Consider the following 17,958-nt stretch of genomic DNA (forward strand, 5'->3'; position numbering starts at 1 on the left):
GGATGTGGGGGCTGTTTGGATGGTGAAGGAAGCTTTTTTAACTTAGTCTGTGCTAAAAGATAGCACTGGAGAATAATGGCCACTGAATGGAGATGTGAACTCTGCTATTCAAGGCCACTGGGTGACTGTTTTATTGCTCATGTATTTTAGACCATGAAGGGCTGAAGGGCAAAGCAGTTCCTGGGAGTTTCACCTGGCTCACAGGAGCAGTGAGATGTCTCCAGGATGTCTAGATTGGAGATGAGTGCTTTGACTCTTGATTCCAGGTGTGGTTTTAATTATACAATCTAAACTTTGCACAGCTGGGTTAGAGTTTCTATAAGCAGCTCCTGAAAGTATGCTGCAGTGCTTCTAGAAGTGTGGAAGCCTCCTGAACAGCTCTGTATCCCAGCAGGATGGGTGAACAACAGGCTGTTCTGCCAGAAGAGAGGGACTATCTTCAACTCCTGACCAAGTCACAGTGCTGTGCTCCTGCTGCTTCTTGAGTAGAGGCTGCCCTGGGCCTGAGGTGTGCAAAGCAATTGTAAGACAAGCTGGTAATTGATCATGCATGAAAATGCCAGCTTTCTGCTGCTTTTGCAATAGTCCAAGCAAACTCTTTTGGTTTAGGCTGCTAGGGCTTGAGACCTCCCTGTGTGCCAGAATGGGGATGAGCAGTCTGATAATGTTTTGTACTGGAAATGCAGGTGCCACAAATACATTGTCACTCTGATAGACAGCAACATGCATTATTTACTTCTGACATGTGCTGCTTGGTCTCTCTTTTGATCCCAGAGTATCAGTCTTGTATGATGAGATGGAAAAAGCTTTAAAACTTCCAAGGATAGGATCTAGATCATGAGTCCTGAACATGTTTATGACTGAGGACTGCTGCAAAACTCAACCCACAGCAGAGCAAGTAACTTCCCAAATTTTTTCTGGATTGCTCAAATTTTTCTGTCAGGGATGTCCTTACATCAACAATCCATTCTCACTTGCAAGTATTCAAACCATGAATATTGTGTATTTTCCTTCAAGTTTCCATCAGACTGAAGCTTAGGGGGTTTATTTCTGACAAAGATTGGTGCATTCACAAAAAGCATTCAGTTTAAGTAGACAGTCACTGCCCTGGTCAGTGTCTTGTTCTCCTGACAAGCTGTTCAAAACAGAAGCAAACCAGATTATTTACTAGCTGCTAAAGCAATACAGCAACTTGAATTAAACCCACCTGTTTCCTTAATAGCACTTCTGAGCTGAACGAGTTCTTGGAGATCACAATGATGCTCATCCCATGTTAGGATTGAAGGTTAGTGACATGCACTTTACCTTTCCTGCTAAATACCCCAAAAAGTGATAAATTGCAATTATTTTGAACCAGCTGAAAGGCAAGGAATACAAAACCTATTAAATGTGTAAAATTGTGCTGTACCCTGACACTATGCACTGGAATGTTAGTTGAAGTTGATCTGTGTTTCAGATTACTTTCTGATTTTGTTATTTGATCCCCAGTTAATTTAGCAGCTGGAAGTAATTTACTCTGTCAGTCTGAGTGGTTAAATAGCTGTTACAGATATCTTTCATGATGTGCTGTTCTTTCATATTAATTGTCACTTCTTTTTAATAGCCTACCTCATTTTTAATTATTTTTCTTATTACCATTTATACACTCCATTTAGCTCACTCCATTTTAATTAAAGTTCTTGGTGTTCATTACTGTAAGTAGTATTAAGTGGCTTTCTGTTGCTGAACCACATGAAGTCCTCGTCTTTTTTTTTTTTTTTTTTCCTCTTAAACAATTGATTCCAGGAATTTTGAGAACAATAACACACATCCTTTACAGAGGATGAGTTGTCTGGAAAAAAAGTTTCAAATTTTATTGATTCCTAGGCTGTGACATTGTTTCCTTTTCTTACCTCTTTTCCTGCTTTAGAATGGAACTCACATGGTTGGAATTCCTTGGATTTTTAAATGTTTTTTCAGTCCTCCTTCAAGGGAAGAGTAACTTTTTCCCCCCTCATCAATAGCTGTGCCTTCTCTATAGATCTGTTAATGTAATCTCCCCAGAGGCACTTGCTCCCTGGAGTGTATTTGTAGCAGTGCCTGCCTGAAGCCAACTCATCCCTTGGATTCTTTTTCTTTTAACCATGGAGAGATTTCCTAACTTCTGGGGTGATTTCTCACTGCCAGACAACACTGTCATACTGTAAGCAGAGTCACCTGCTCTGGAGGTCACCTAAGGTAAGGCTGTGGGGATGCTGACTAGGAAAATTATTGCTTAGACTTCACTTTTAAAGTTTTTCTTCCATTTTAACTGTTTGGCCACAGTGGATAATGTACTTTTCCCAAGCATGTGCCAAAAGTGAATGAGTTTTCTGTCCTACCTCATTCTAACAGTGTACAAAGCACAACTGGAGTGAGGCAGGATTATTCAAGTTTGATTCAGACCCTTCTCCTTCCAGCTGTGGCAATGGATTAATATTAAACTGCTTTGGGAGTCTGAAATCCTCCAGAAATCTCATAACCAAAATCCAGTTTCAAAAGTAGCAGCACTTGAATTGCTGGACCCCAGTGGCAAAGGTCAACTTCGTGTGAGTTCACACAAAGGATTAATTTAGGATTCCTGGAATTTTCCATCCCTTCCTCCATTTCCTTTAAAGGAATTTTATTTGACAATGGAAGAGTTTTTCTGGAGGAGGCTTAATGAGAAGGGGGCTACTGAGCCTGAGTCATCTTTACAGTTGACAAATGTGTCCATTTCAATAAGTCACTACTCATGGCTTAAACATGCTTCACTCCCATTGTGTAAATGCACAAGCAGGGCTGTGGTTTGGCATCTGGGACCTGCAACTTGGTGTAGCATTTCAGAATCATGACATTCACTTTGTACGTGGGATTGTTTGGGCAGCTGAGCAACAGCACCTTCCCCGTGAGCACTGAAGGCTGCTCTTGTTTGCTCTGAAGGACTTGTACAACTGGACACTTCACCAGAATAAAAGTTTTAATTTGCATTTTCTTTTTCTGTCTGGGTTCTTTGGTGTTTCCTGTCTACGAAGGCATTCAGCCTTCCACGATGTCATTTTTCAAAAGACAGATGTTAATAATTCCAGCTATTGTGTAGGATTATGGGGTTCTTTTACTCATGACAAAAGTCCCAGTGGATTATGACAATCCTCTATGAATTAAGTAGATGTATAGAGAAAGAGGTGCTGCTCTTGTGACAAGCTGTTTCACAGGTTTCACTATCACTTTACAAGTGTCCAAAACAGTTTCTGTTGCTGAATTTATGGCTGTTGCCATAGGAATTGTCTTCAGACTGGTAAATTATTTCAGTACCTGCTTTCCCCATGGGCTCCTTAACTGGAAATGCTGCAGACAGTGTCTTTCCCAATTCATGGAGTGTTACAGAGAATCAGGCTGTGACTTGCAAAGAAAATTTGAGTTTCTGTGCAGCTCTTTTATTGTGTAGAAAGGTGTTTCTCTTGAGTTTTTCCTTCCCTCACTTCCTTTGTCTGTGTCTACTTGACCACAGTGACATTGGCCCCACTTCAGACAGACAATGTAAGCAGGCGTTGAAACAGGTGAGTGGGAGCTTGTAATGCTGCTGATTGATGAGTTTTAATGAAATGCAGGACTGAACCAAAAAAGGAGAGGACAAAATGTCCCTTGTCATCTAAGGCTTACCTGGACCTCAGCTTCTTTTGGCTGGTTTACCTTTTGGAGGACTTACCTGGTCTCTGAGGAGCTGAGGCAATCATTCTTCCTTTACTCCTTGTATTCATTAAATATTCTCTCACTTGTTGCTGATCAAAGACTGCAGGAGAGGTGAAGTGGTCCAGTGGAAAATTTTCCTCCTTGATAACCCTGGCAGCTCCACAGCAGCAGTTTTGGTACAAGTGCTGAGCTGCTTGAGCTGGCTTGGCTCCAAATGGCTTCAATGGGAGCCCTTATTGGGATAATCGTGCCAGTCCAAAAGGCATTTGGAACACTTGATCTGCACCTTTCCTGCAGACATGGGCTGGGCTTTGGCAGCCTCCAATGGAGCTTGCCAGAAGTTTTCTTGCAGAGCTGGCAGGAGAAAATGTTGAGTTTGCAAAAAGAGTTCTTGGAGGGGGAGGAAGGGAAGGAAAAGGAGCCATTTCCCAGTTTTGTCTAAGTACTGTCAACCTTTCTGTGTGAACTTATGGGGAGAGAAGGCTTTACAATGGTGGCATCCTTCTCTTTGACTTTTTTTGGGCATTGTGTGGCCAGAGTGGTTTTCCTCTTGCTGGAAAGGTCTTTCTGAGCCTCAAAATAGGGGCATGGCTGGAGTGGCAAAGAATGGGAGGACTCCTGAGGACAGACATGGAAAGCTAGAACCAGGATGGGTTTTATCTCCTGGTAGCTGCTGCATTGTTTGCTGTGATCTGCTGTTTATATTGCTCAAAACATTCCATGGACCAGGAAAACTGTGGTTTGCTGCTGTGGCACGAACCAAAACAGCCTCTGGAGTCATGGTGTGTGTGTAAGGTGGGGAGTGGAGAAGGTGACGTGATAAATTGCCGGTAAAAACCACCGTGTGTGGGAATGAGAAGGACGTGACACGACAGTGACGGAGAGGGACTAAGGAGTGGTGTGGGAGTGTTTTCCAGGAATGTTTCTCCAGGATTGCTGCCTCCTGGGGAGGGGTGAGGTGGGTCACACAATCAACTTGCAGGCAACAATCTACAGCTGGTTTTTTTCCCCATTGGTCATGCATCTTCCTTAAAAACTTTTCCACTCCATCAGTTGGTGAGAGTGTTAATATTCCAGTAGTCCTTCCCTCTTTTTTTTTGAGCTTTGTAGCATTGGAGACTGATTTTTGGTTTTTTCCTCCTCCAGGTTTGTAGTCCAGTGATTAGAGTCTCTGGCAGAATTTAGCTTTTTAAACTACTGAATTCATATCCTCCTGTGTACTGGGTAAAGCCTGAAAAAAGTTAAACCCCTAATTTCCTCTTTAGTAAAAAAAAAAAAAGTTTTAGTAAGGTGCAGAGTGATTTTGTCCACAATTCCCTTACAGAATAGAAAACTTAATTTTTTCAGACAACCTCTCTTTAAATGGATTTTCAGTTGCTAGGATGTAAACACTTTCCTGTGAGCATTTTGCATTCCTTCCTTTTGCTGGGTTTTCCTTTGGCTGGGTGAGTGATGCAAGAACACGCCCCCGCGGTGTTATTTTTGTGAAGTGCTGCTCAAGGGTGTTTTCGGTGTTTCCTCTAGGAGCCAAACACGTTTTCTCCTAGAGAGGAAAACCTTCCCCAGGGATTCCCGATGGGAGGGATGTGTTGGCTGGGAGCGCCACCGCTGGGCTGGCAACTGTTCCTCCCTCTGCCTTTTAGACCCACTTTCTGCATTTTGCTCTCTGGTTTGAACTTAGAGTGGATTTGGCTTTACTTATTTGTAAATATTACATGGACTTCTGGAGCTGCAGGAGAGTGAACAGAGCGAGTGAAGGTGTAAATTATCAAAAAGCAGCTGTGAATGAAAATAGCAGAAGTATTCCCTATGGGTTTTACTAAACCCATACTTTTACTAAAGCTCTTTACCACATTTTAGTCTGTTTGTCACCTCCTGGGCTGGGGAGCCCTTTCAGGGGATATGCTGAAGTGCTGGCAGGACTCACTGACTAAGCAAAAAGGGCTCTGTAAGACCTTGAATCAGTACTTTAAACTTGTTCTAAGACATCTTGATCTTTTCTTCACACTTGACTCTTATTTTAACCCCCTTTATCTTTCTTACTCCTGTGATTACCAGTTTAACTGCCCTATTTTTAAATCTGGGTTATTAATTAAAAGTGATTCCTCCTTGGAGCTCAGCTGTTCATCAAGTCTGTGATTGCACTTGAATAGAAAAATTTTGTGTGCTTTGTAACCACCAAGAGCCAAAGCAGTACTGTGCAGTCCTGAATGTCCCAGCAAAGAACTGGCAACGGGGACAAAAATCTTTGAGCTGTGCAAGAGTCCAACTGCCCAGCGCTGGCTTTATCACATGCTGGGACAAGGATCACGTGGAGAGGCGGGGAGCCAGCCCTGCAGAGCCCAGGTGGCACCGAGGTGCTGGTGCTGGGAGCTTCTGCCCTGATGGCATCCGTAAGCCAGCAGCAGATCCAGAAGGTAAGGAGCTGCTCTGCAGGGAGGGAGCGTGTCCAGAGGGCAGGCAGTGACACGGTGTGTGAGATACAGTCACTGCTGGTTAACCTGGCAGCAGGTCTAGCCAAGATCTGCTTTACAAACACTTTATATTCTCCTCAGCTTCTTGTATCACATTAATTTTAGTGTGTGAGTGTCATGGCTACAAACTCTTGCGGGGGCAGCTTGTCCCACAGAGCTCTTGGAGGGATTTCTCCTGTGCCCCTTCTGTCTGTGTTGCTCAGCTCTCATCCCTGAACTCGAAATCTTCCTGGCAAAGGATAATCTCCAGGGTATTCTATATAAAGAAACTGAGTTCACTGCCAACAGAGTTCATTTTGTGAAGGATTGTGTAGTGAACTGTGAGATATCACCCAGGGATTTTTTTTTTTTTTTTCCTTAGAGAGAACAAAGTTTTCCAGCTTGTAAAGGAATCTCATTCTGATTTGGCACACAGGCACGACTGCCCTGTTTGTGTTAGTGTGCTTGGTAGTTTAATAGCTGCTGGTTACAGGCATTAGATAAGATATCCTTGAACCACAAAAGGCTCTAGTGATGAGATCTCTGTTTTGTGTAGACTGAGGGATTGAAATAGATTGTTCTTAACTGTTTGGAATTTCAGCCTCTTAATTAATCTTTTGCAACAGAAACCCGTCTTGAAATTAAAAATTAAGAACATGCTGCCTGGCTGCAGAGCTGGGGCTGGGATGCTTTGCACCCCCTAAAGGGCCAGAGCTGCTTTCTCTTGCTTTGTGCTGCTTCCCCGGGGGAAGAGCAGTCACCCCGTCTCTTCCAGTTCCACAAGGATGGCTTCCTTGTCCTGGAGCAGTTTTTCAGCGCAGAGGAGTGTGACAGCATGAGGAGGCAGATCCAGAGGATCGTGGCGGAGATGGAAGTGCCGCCGCACTGCCGCACCGCCTTCTCCACCAGGGAGGAGGAGCAGCTCCGCGAGCAGGTACCGAGAAGGGCAGGGCTGGCCAGAGGAGGGGAAAAGGCAAATTGCTGATCAGGGTTCGCTCTGGGGGAACATGACTGTTCCTTCTAACTGAACATAACACCGGGAGAGGAATTTGCTCTTCAGCTTTCTGCAAATGTTTGCTGGGGTCTTATCAAGAGTCTTATCAATGTGTGGCTCTGCCGTGCTTTCAACCCCCCGTAGCCACAAGCAGCTCTCACAGATCACTTTGTACATGTTCTGCCGGCAGAAAATGCTTATTTTCCAGGCAGCTAGCAAAAGAAAAGCGAGGGTTACCTCTGTGTGAGAGGTTCTTGTAAAGCCCTGATCGGCACAAGGACATGTAGTGTTGTGGAAAGCCTTTTCATGAGTGATTTTTTCACTGTGTTTTGTTCATGCTGCGGCTTGGTGGGAAAAAGATGCAGGTGAGTGTTAATGCTTTGATTGAAAGGACATTTATGTTTTTACAAGGATGCTGTCTTTACTGGGCTCTTATCCCTGCAGGGTAGCTCAGATTATTTCCTAACCAGTGGAGACAAGATTAGATTCTTCTTTGAGAAAGGTGTTTTGGATGAGAAAGGTAAGCCCTACAATGAGTTAGCTACACAGAGGGGATGGAAAAAGGCTGAGTGAGGGATCAGGGGCCAGTTTCCAGATCAAGGAATGATTCCTGCTTTTCAAACAATGTTAAATTATGGTTTTGTTTTGTAGGTGACTTTCTACTTCCAAAGGAGAAGTCTGTCAGCAAGATTGGCCATGGTATGTTTAAAGGATGGGGTTTGGAGAGGGATAGGCAAAAGAGATGTGATTTTCAGACATGAGGATTTCTCTAGACCTACTCACTGTACATAACTGTCTCTGCAATTCTCTTCATGCTGCCCCTCACTCTCTGCTCTCAGAGGACTGGACCTTCTGTTCCAATCCTTTTCAAAAACCTCTTCTCAGAGGTTCTTCAGTGATGAATAGCTGAGAGTCACTGACATGCAAAAGTTTGGACTTCAGCCCTTGGCTCTTTTATGTAACAGATTTGCTCTAAAAATTTACCACCTGATACTGGTGGCATTCAGTACAGACCAAACTCCTATGTCCTGTGCCTGCCGTGCTGGGTTGCTGATATTGAAGCTGCCCTCCCTCCTGTGGTGTCACCACCATCTTTTCTTTACCCTTACTGCTCTGTTTGACCTATTTCTTCTCTCTCAGTTCCTGGATTAGCATTTTGATCCCTTTTGTTTTCCAACAATACATGGAAAATGAGAGCAGGATTCCCTGTGCCTGCAAATGTGAACTTTGCTCAGACTGAACTTCACTACAGTTGGAAATTCAGTACTAAGAGTTCTTGTTCTTTGTTTTTCTCAGCAAAACACTCTCCTCTTCCCAGGCCTGCTGCCATTCTGTCACACTTCAGCTCTTCCTCAGGGGAAGTGAAAACAACTGTGAATTCCTGCTGACCCAGCAACTTAACAATTCAAAAGCCTACTCTAGTATTATTTTCTGTAATTACTCATTTTGGTCAAGTCTCATCCCTTGCCTGACAGCAGCTCCTGCTGGACTTGTCCTCGTGGCAAATCTGATCAGGATGAGCTGGAGGCACAACTCTGAGTCTGCTTTGTGGATTTGTCAGAGCTGGGTTGTAGTAAGAGTCTACACAAACACTCTGACCTGCTGCCTGGGCTCTCTGAAGGGCACCAAAGATGAGCTACAGCTCCTTTTTGCAGTACTTCACTTTTTTGGTAGGTCTTAAGAGGTGTGTTTTTAAAGGATGAATTCACGCAAATGCCTCAGGGTCATGTGTAATGGTTGTCACTTGTATAATATTATACTGAATCACAGAATATTCCACTTTGTTCACTCTGTACCCTGGCTTTTATGTGTGTGCAGCTTGTGGCCAGAGAGTGATTATATTTATGGTCTTTAATGATGATTGTACAACCTGTAAGTGTCCTATCACCTTATGTGTGATGAGTCACATTTATCCATCTTGGGAGGGATGAAAGTTTCTGGCTGCAATTTATCCTGCTTGGCTGTGGTGTCTGCAGCTCATCACTGAGAGCTGTTCCCTTCTCTTTCTGAAATCTTGTCTGAGCTTTTTCTTTCCCCTTAGCTCTACATGCTTATGATCCTGTCTTCAAGCAAATCACCCACTCCCCCAAGGTGCAGGTGAGTTGTTACTGCTTCCTAGAATGGTCTTGGGGAAAAAAAAATAAATTGCAGAGTAGTTAATTTTTGTTTTCTACACTCCCAGGGGGAGTCATTTTGTCAGTGAAAGGAAATGTAAATATCTTCAAAGAATAATGTTAAATAGTGTGCAGAGAACATAAATATTGGAAATTTTCTTGCAGGAACTGGGAAGAAAACTAGGCCTTGAGAGACCAGTAGTTGTGCAGAGCATGTATATCTTCAAGGTACAGTAATTAAAGTTGTCTTGCCACTCAAGAAATAAGACCCTGTTAAGTGGGAAGCTGTGAAATTCTTCACACATCACTTTTTTTTTTCTTTGCAGCAACCTGGCATTGGTGGTGAAGGTGAGATTTGTGTTACCTCTATATCACACTACAGATAATGCTCCTTTAGGAAAGGAATATTACCAGGGAAAAGGCTCAGAATCAGACTTAAACCTGTGAGTTTGGCAGTCCAAACCTTCTTAAAATAATCTTTGAAATCCACATTTTTTTCTGAAAAGCTTCTACATCATATGCAGCTTGAACAAAGAGCTATTTTTACATTTGCAGCAGGCTAAAAGGTGGTATTTTTATGTAAGATTTAATGTGTGTGATAGGTGGGTGGGCAGGGGAGGGCTCTGAGTCAGGGAGATGCAACCCTGAAGTCCTTCTGGAGGAACTGAATCCCATTACAGACCCCAATGACAGTCTTTTCTTGCAGTGACACCACACCAGGATGCCACTTTCCTGCACACAGAGCCCCTGGGCAGGATCCTGGGGTTCTGGATTGCTCTGGAAGATGCCACACAGGAGAATGGCTGTTTGTGGTTCATCCCTGGCTCTCACACCAGTAAGAGCATGTGTGTGACCACTGCTGGTCACTAGCACAGGTCTGCTTTTCCTCCCCTCTAGAGCACACTAAAGGGCAGCTTTAAACTTCTGCTCACCTAAACATTCACTCAGTGAGTGTAATCATAATGATCTTCAGATTTTAAGCTACTCATTCCTCAAATCCTGGAGCCAGCTGTACTCGTATCATGGTTTATCATCCTATAGAAAGCACAAATGGACCAAAGGTTGGTTTTGCATAAGTGTGTGAATATTTGTGTTCCTGAGGGTCTGTTGCAATGCACAGAAGGGTCACAAAAGGCAAAAAAAAAAAAAAAAGAAAAAAAAAAAGAAAAAAAAGGCAGCTCTTGTCTGTTTCTGCCACAGTTGGAAAATCCTAAATCTCTACTTAATGAAAAAGATCCCACCCAAATTACTAAGGAAAGTGTGACTATAGTAATAATAAAGTTCCTATCACTGCCAAGAGAAATCACTGATATTGTTCCTTTGCTGTGCAGAATGTAGCCAGGTGTTTAATTTTTGTGTGTTTGCTTATTCTGTGGATTTGCAGATGGGATTTCCAGGAGGATGGTCCGTGCAGCTTCAGGTGCCTCAACATGTGTGGAGTTTGTGGGCTCAGAGCCAGCCTACGATGACAAGCAGTTCATACCCCTGCCCATAAGTAAAGGTACAAACAGCCCCAAACATGGCACTTCACAGCTCAAGAAAACACAAGGGAACTAAAATCTTATTTTAACCCTGCACCTTCCCTCCCACTGCAAAGCCAGAGCTGATCTTGTGGAAAACAGCAGTCCAGGTGATTCTTTCCCACAGGTGGACTCATCCTCATCCACGGCGAGGTTGTCCATAAGAGTGAACTCAACAGCTCGGACTCTTCTCGCCACGCGTTCACCTTCCACGTGATGGAAGCCAAAGGCACCACCTGGAGCAAGGAGAACTGGTAAGGTTGTGATCCTCACCAGCGGCTGAGGAAATGGAAGCCTTCCCAGTGCAATAGTCAGGATAACTCTTGGGGGTCTTGCCTGTACAGTTTGTTGGTAGCGCCTCAGCTGGCATTGATTTCGTGCCTGCAGAACTGGAATAGCCTCTGAAGTTTTGCTTTTTCCTCTTCTTTGCTCCCTAGGCTCCAGCCAACTCCTGAACTGCCTTTTCCATCGCTCTACACTTGAAATTAGTGACTGGCTTGTGGAGCCAATAGCCGATCAATATTCCTTTCTGATTGTTCATTCATGGTGTCTTTAAAAACAACCTTCACTCGATCAGCTCTCAGTGTTAATTTATCCTCCTCCTCGAAACCAGGACCATTATCACAGCCCAAAACTGCAGTACACAGAAGCTTCTACTGCAGCAGGAGCCCTGCCAGTATGAGAGTAGTCACCCAGTCCTTTTGGTAAGGAAACACCTTCAGTCTTGAAAACAAACCAGTTAAGACCATTGCACCTTGACTGGGACCACTTACCAAGTATTTCTCCTGCAGATACTCAGTATTTTCTTGTGTTTAAGAGCTTAAGTGCATTTCTGGACTGTTTGACTCCAGCAATGCAAGTGAACATGTTGTGGGGAGAAGTTTGATTTTCATCCCTAGTTTTCTGTCTTATTGTTGGAATAACAGTGATTTAAAACAATCTTCTTGTGGGTGAAATGAAGCAAAAGGTCTGCTTTTTATAGTCAGTCTTCTAAATACTCCTGGCAGACAGTAGCTGTTTTCTCTCTGAGTGTGATTAAAAATACAACAATTTTTAAAGATTCATGTTGAAATGATGGAAACAAAGAACCTCAATCAAACTCTTTACAGTTAAATAAAAAAATAGAAATTCTTCTTTTCATCTGCATCATCTTTTCTTTGAGGAAGACACAGTGGGACCTTTTTCCAACAGATGGGGACAGTGCTAAATTGTCTGGTGAGCAGCTGGAACTCTCAATATGCACATGAATAATTTCTATCCCCAAAACAACTTATACCAAGGAATCTTTGGAAATGCAAGCTCCAATCTGTACCTGAACTGAACAGAAGCTGTGCTTTCACTGGCACTGGTGCAGTGGCAACCCTGAGATAGGAGCCCAATGTCACCAATGCAGGAATTATATCAGAGTAACCCTAAAGCTGCTGAGGGCCGTGGTAGAGTCACCCAAATCTTACTGATTCATCCCTTTCAAAAGCAAATTGGGGAGCTGGGTCATAGCAACAGCAGGAACATTGAATGCAAAGTTTCTGCATTCAAAAACTATCTTTCCTACAGCTGGTTTGAAAGTTGGAAGCAGGGTGGAAGGAAAGCAAATTTCTCTGGTGCAATTTATGACATCAGTGGTGAAGGCTGTGGCTTGTCACAGAAGCAACTTAAGTTTTGTCTGTGTCTTTGCATGAGAGGAGTTAATAATTTAGAATTCTGCAGAGGAGGGATAATTTGTCCTGACTTGCACCACTACCTGTAGTGTGCAAAACCATCTACTTCAAGTGCATAAATTAAAAAAAAGCTGGGTTGATTGGCAGGATTTCCCATTAAATATGAAAGAAACAGCCCAGCAGTTGCTGAGTTGGGCTGCCTACAGAGTATCTGACAATTTACTGTGTTAGTAACCAGCTCTGGCATCCTCAGGAAAAGCAGCACCAAATGCCAGGAGCCCTTCCCAGGCAGGAGGATGAATTGGGCAATGCTGCTTCTCAGCTGTTCCAGTCCTGGCTTGTTGCAGGGACACACAGTATTGGATTCTGGAGCCAATTCTGCTGACTCAGGGACTGGTTTCACTCCACCCCTGGTCTTAGGCTCCCTCCCAAGGCATGGTCTCAGAGCTACAGGCCTGCAGGAGTGTTGTGTAAGGTACCTTGGACTTCCCCCAGACTGTTCCCAAAAGTGAATTAAAAAAGGTCTCAGAGCTACAGGCCTGCAGGACAGTGTTGTGTAAGGTACCTTGGACTTCCCCCAGACTGTTCCCAAAAGTGAATTAAAAAAGGGTCAGAAGTGAACTTCATGATGCAAACTAAAATCCTGGGATGACAATCTCCTGCTTGGAGACAGGAAGGACACTTGTGTTTTGTTCTAATGGACTCTGGGCAAACCAGTGAGAAGAGAATGTTGATACAGAAGGGTTTCATACATAGAAATGAAGTGGGTTTTTTGGCCACAAAATGGTAGTTATAATTGTAATTAAATGGATGGAATTCAGTAGCTTTAGTCAATTTGTTGATAGAAGCATTTTTATACATTATTTGATTAAACATCTGGCTGAAAAAATGGAAAACTAGGAAAGTGTAATAGTAGAAAATTTTATTGACTTCAACAGATTTTCTGCTTTCAGGATTAATGTGTAATTAGTTTTAGCTGTGACTTTGCTTAGGTCTTTTTTTTCACCCCCCCCCCCCCCCCCCAATACTCATTCCAAATTAATTTAGAGATTAAGTCTTGACAAAGATAAAACACTTTTCTTGCTGAAGCAAACTTCAGGGCTAAAGATTCACTGTTATTAGTATGGTCTGGAATGAGCAGTGTCTGACATCCCCAAACCTTCCCCACCCACCCTGGACAACTCAGCTGTGGCAGCTGCTGGTTTTGGAGTTGTGTTTGTGCATTGTGGTGTGGTTTTGGCTCTTGCTGATGAGGACTGGACATAGCTGGACACTTGCACCTGGTTCCTGTGGCCCCCCTCGTTATCAAACATGCTTCACATCGTGCTTATACAGAAATGAGAGTTCACACATCAAACACAAGACGCAGGACTCGGTACAGAAAACAAGGTACAGTACAGAGGTAGCAACATCCTGGAGACTTGCTTGTTCATTTTGTCCTCTCTAATTGACTTACCTCTTCTTCCTCTGCTTCCCTTGGGTACGCAGAAGGAACTTAAATTGGATTATTAAACATAAGTGCTGTTTTTATCAGTCATGCTTGTTGCTGTTAGAACATAAATCTGTCTATTTTCGATGGGTAAAAACAAGACCAAATCAAAACCTTTGTTTTAAATAAGACTTTTTCATTTCTGTTCTCAACAATTTTCTCTGCTGTACCAAAACATCATCTTTGAGCTTTCATTAAAGTGCATTTTCTAGTACCTTTCTCTAGGAAGGGAGAAAACTCTGTTCATGGAAGTGCTTCTATGCCATGAGCATGATCTGGAGGTAGAGAGGCAACAGCAGATTATCGATTTGAGTAGTGTAAGCTTCCAAAAGAGAAACCAAACTCACAGATGCCAGAATCCAGGCATAGCTGGAGTTCAGATTCACACTGCTGTCAAAGATCAGAATGAGAGCCACAGCAATGATCTGGGCAAAAATAGCTGTCATTGTCCCTTCAAAGGTCTTCTTTGTTCCTGGCCATTTGATTTCCCCCAGTGTACTGCCAAAAACAGAGGCAATGGTGTCTCCCACCCCTACTGCCAGCACCCCAGAGTAGGGGACCAGTGCTCCTGCCCCGGGCAAGGTGCCTTTAGGAGCACAAGATCTGGGAAACAACCACACTGGGAGGGACATGCCAAGGAGGAGATAAATATGAGTCAAGATTAGAGGTCCACTGTCTCTTTCGTCCAAGAAGAGAGAGAGCAAATGCCTCAGGGTTTGTCCAAAAGGTTTGATCCTGAAGTAGCGAACGTACTCTAAGAAGATAAACACTGCCAGACACAGCACTGCAGCAACGTAGAGGAGCTGCCGGTCATAAATGAGCCCAGGAACATAAGTAGCTACAACAATGAAGTGGAAATATTTCCTGGTTATAGTCGAGGCCTGGTGTTTTTTAGATTCAGATGATCTCTTAGCATTCTGGTAGAAAACCACCCCGCATGCTAAGGCAGCCAAGAAAGTCCAATACACAATGAGGTAAAGTCTTGTCTGTGTCTGAAACAGAAACTGGAGCAGCCAGAACAAAGGGTTCCTCTGGATCAGTCGGTACAGCCAAGGCATGATGACCCCTAAGCCTAACACTGCTGTCATCATGTGGAAAAACATGGAGGAGATCCATGTGCTCGAATCCATGAAAGTGAAGAGCACAGTGAAAAAAAGACCAAGAAGAACAACTCCGACAACTGCTACCAGAAGGAAGAAGTCAATGGGGTCCCCTCTGCCCTCGATTACATTCAGTGAGCGTTTAATGAGCTGATTGAGAACAAAACTTACACCTCCAAGAACCAGCAGCGCTTCCCCGGGAGTAAAACACCGAGGCAACAGGTACAGCAAGATCATACTGAGGTAGACGAAAATGAGCAGCACTTCCAGAACCTCTATCACTTCCGAGACAGTCAAGGAATGCTTCATGGTGTAGATAATTACGCTGCCAGCAACACCAGTCAGGATGCAAGTGTTGGTCGGCACGGGTTTGGTGATGCCAACCGCCAGGACGGACAGGAAGAGCGCCAGCAGCATTCCCGTGGACGCCACCACGACGCCGAAGCGCTCGAAGTACACGATGCCGGCGGCCCTGCACCTCTCCTTCATCACCACCCCCAGCAGGGGCATGACCATGCTGGCGGGCAGCAGCCCGCTGTTGGCCGCCCCCCGGAACTGGAACACGGCCCCGCCCTGCCGCAGCAGCCGGTCCCATTTGAACTGCACGTAGAAGGCCTGCAGGGCCAAGGCCAGGGCGCACCACGAGAAGCGGTCCCACACCACGGCGTGCACCGACAGCACCGCGCCGAGCACCAGCAGCGACTCCACCAGCACGGCCTTGCAGAACATGATGCCAGCCCAGCCCGCCTCAAGCTTGCAGAATCTCAGGAGGCCTGGTGTGCTCAGCTGTCCATTAGGAAGAATTTCCTTCCGTGCTACTGCAATTCCTATTAAAAAACAGCAAGCAGTTGTTGCCGTCTTGTTGCAAAAGTTCCATACCTTTTTGGTAATTTCTCATGGGCAGCTCCTCGCAGCACTGACTCCTTCTTCACAGCACAGCCAATAAACTCCAGCTCCCCTCTCAACCAGCTAACCCATGATTTTATAGCACTCATCCTCACTGACACAGCTGTGGCCTGTTAAGGGCAGGCCTGTTCCTAATCTTTGGTAATTAGTACAGCTGCAGCTCCTCAGGCGTGGGATTACCTTCTGCACTATCTTTATTTTCTTACATTCTATCCTCCCACAAGCAACTAAAGCAACTACTTGGACAGCTGAAGTGTTTGCACAGCTATTTGGTTCTTAATTTAAACTGACAGTTATGTGCCAATTGCTAATGTCAACACACAGATGAATTTAAAAAAAAAGTGAGATGAGTGAATCCTGCACTTCACCTTCTCTGAGTGAAGGCTCACAGCTCACTGCCAGCTGCCCTGCAAACCAAACTTTCCTTTAAACTTTTGGACTGGAAGATAAGCAGTTGAGATAATCAGCAACAGGTACATTTTCTCTGTTAGGTTAAATCTCATCTTATCTCCTTCAAAGAATTGTGGGCATTGACAACATTGTGCAATTCTCACCAGCATTTGTTGCTTTCTGGCACCCTTGATTTCCCTATGGATATATAATTTGGTAATCAGCCATATGTAAACATCTGCTGTTAGTGGCACCTCTTCTGGGGTCTTTGAAGGTCTCAGGTTCTTTATTTCTGTTGGAAATATTATGGTTGATCCAGCTGTGAAACACAGCCTTACTTTATCCTTTCTGGCCCACCTTTAAGCTGGTTAGCAGCAAAGTCTTACTAAATTCTGCTCCCCAAGTGTCATTGCCAATATCTACACCAGCTCCCTCATGGAAGGCCAGAAGTTTGTTTAAGGTTCTCTTTTGGGTTTTCAGCCAGTGTTGAAAGGTGACACCAGACTACAAAGCTGACAAAGTAACAGCAGTATTACTGAGGAACTATTACAGTTTGTATTGTCAAAATTCCTTAGTGTGCCTGCAGTGTTTAGATATTTATGACTTTGTACTGAAAACTTAATTATTGATAGATTGCTTTTTGGCATCCTTATTCATATATCCTGAAATACTTGATTGCCAAACATCTTCATTACATGCACTGTTGCTACACAGCTCCTTCAGGCCAAATGTAATCTTCTGTCATTGCAATTAATTTTTAAACAGGAGAAGAATTAATCATACAGTCAATAAAAGAGAACTGGTTTGGACAATATCCACCTCCAGCCAATAACAGTTTTTGGGTTGTACTCCCTGCTGTTTCTGAGCACTGTGGGAGGGGGAAGCCTAAGGATTGTTTGAGAAGAAGCAGAGTAAATGCCACCTGCCAACCAAAGACCGAGTGCTCCTCCTCGGTCTGGCAGCCTTAGGATTGCACTGCAGCTCCGGTGCCAATGGATACACTTCCCTGCCAGGCCGGGCAGAATTTCACCCTGCCCGAGCTCTGTGGTGCAGCAGCTCTGAATGTTTAGACCTGACCACCTGCAACGCGATATATTTCACTGCTGAGTTATTTCATTTTCTTGTGCCTGCCCCAATCCCCTCCTCCGCACCTTCTCTCAGGTAATGTGAGGCTCCTCGGCCCCGCCGCTCTCATCCCCGAACGGGACCCAGCACCGTGCGGTTCCCGCCGGACCCAGCGTTTTCTGCTCCGCATCCCGATTGCTCAGGGCAGGGAAGCTTCCCACTGGCGTGCTGTCAAACATCCGGTAGCCCTCGCCTCACTGAAGCCCCCGCCTGCTCCCTCTCTTCCCCAAGCCCCCGCAGCGCTGTGGACGCCCCTCAACCCGCGGGCTGCCCGCGCCCTGTCCTTCTACGCTGCTCGCTGCCGCCTCCTGTCCCCCTCAGCCGCGACACCCACAGCCCAGCCTCCGCTACTGGGAACGACATCCGCCCGCGGGCGCTGTCGGAGGCGCTCCCGGGTGATTCCCGGTTCCAGCGCGAAGCTGCGGCCCCGCCCCGGAGCCCAAGGCGCACCCACCTCGCAGGACGCCGCCATCTTGCCGCGCCGCCTGTCACATGACCCAGCTGTGAGGGCGTGTCGTA

At 44.8% G+C, this 17,958-nt stretch overlaps 2 protein-coding genes across 4 annotated transcripts; one reads left to right on the forward strand and one right to left on the reverse strand.

The window, feature by feature from the left end:
* Positions 1-4,681: 4,681 nt before the first annotated feature.
* Positions 4,682-11,865, forward strand: PHYHD1 (phytanoyl-CoA dioxygenase domain containing 1). 2 transcript variants are annotated; one of them, XM_041475209.1, is made up of 11 exons: positions 4,682-6,107; positions 6,919-7,077; positions 7,582-7,657; positions 7,789-7,836; positions 9,179-9,234; positions 9,417-9,479; positions 9,578-9,599; positions 9,958-10,086; positions 10,636-10,752; positions 10,899-11,025; positions 11,209-11,865. In XM_041475209.1, exons 1-11 carry the CDS (start codon positions 6,075-6,077, stop codon positions 11,252-11,254), a joined length of 876 nt encoding a protein of 291 aa, XP_041331143.1. In that variant the 5' UTR covers positions 4,682-6,074; the 3' UTR covers positions 11,255-11,865. The 2 variants fall into 2 exon arrangements, with proteins under 2 accessions (XP_041331143.1, XP_041331144.1); XM_041475210.1 differs by lacking the exons at positions 4,682-6,107; positions 6,919-7,077; positions 7,582-7,657; positions 7,789-7,836 and adding an exon at positions 8,519-8,807.
* Positions 11,866-13,459: 1,594 nt separating this feature from the next.
* DOLK (dolichol kinase) lies at positions 13,460-17,925 on the reverse strand. Of its 2 annotated transcripts, none has more exons than XM_041475176.1 (2): positions 17,894-17,925; positions 13,460-15,845 (listed from the first exon to the last, which is right to left on the reverse strand). In XM_041475176.1, the coding sequence occupies exon 2, from the start codon at positions 15,745-15,747 to the stop codon at positions 14,176-14,178; it is 1,572 nt and encodes a 523-aa protein (XP_041331110.1). In that variant the 5' UTR covers positions 15,748-15,845; positions 17,894-17,925; the 3' UTR covers positions 13,460-14,175. The 2 variants fall into 2 exon arrangements, with proteins under 2 accessions (XP_041331110.1, XP_041331111.1); XM_041475177.1 differs by lacking the exon at positions 17,894-17,925 and adding an exon at positions 17,466-17,884.
* Between the last annotated feature and the right edge of the window lie 33 nt (positions 17,926-17,958).

This window comes from Pyrgilauda ruficollis, unplaced genomic scaffold (assembly GCF_017590135.1).
Source record: "Pyrgilauda ruficollis isolate IOZ18807 unplaced genomic scaffold, ASM1759013v1 scaffold34, whole genome shotgun sequence".
NCBI classification, from domain to species: Eukaryota; Metazoa; Chordata; class Aves; order Passeriformes; family Passeridae; genus Pyrgilauda; species Pyrgilauda ruficollis.

What these genes read in the sequence shown, in the direction of transcription:
- PHYHD1 (XM_041475209.1), top strand. Translation starts at nt 6,075, where the DNA reads ATGGCATCCGTAAGCCAGCAGCAGATCCAGAAG. An exon ending in AGGTGTTTTGGATGAGAAAG is followed by an intron (nt 7,658 to 7,788) that starts GTAAGCCCTACA and finishes TTTGTTTTGTAG; the next exon opens with GTGACTTTCTACTTCCAAAG. An exon ending in CATCCCTGGCTCTCACACCA is followed by an intron (nt 10,087 to 10,635) that starts GTAAGAGCATGT and finishes GTGGATTTGCAG; the next exon opens with ATGGGATTTCCAGGAGGATG.
- DOLK (XM_041475176.1), bottom strand. Translation starts at nt 15,747, where the DNA reads ATGTTCTGCAAGGCCGTGCTGGTGGAGTCGCTGCTGGTGCTCGGCGCG.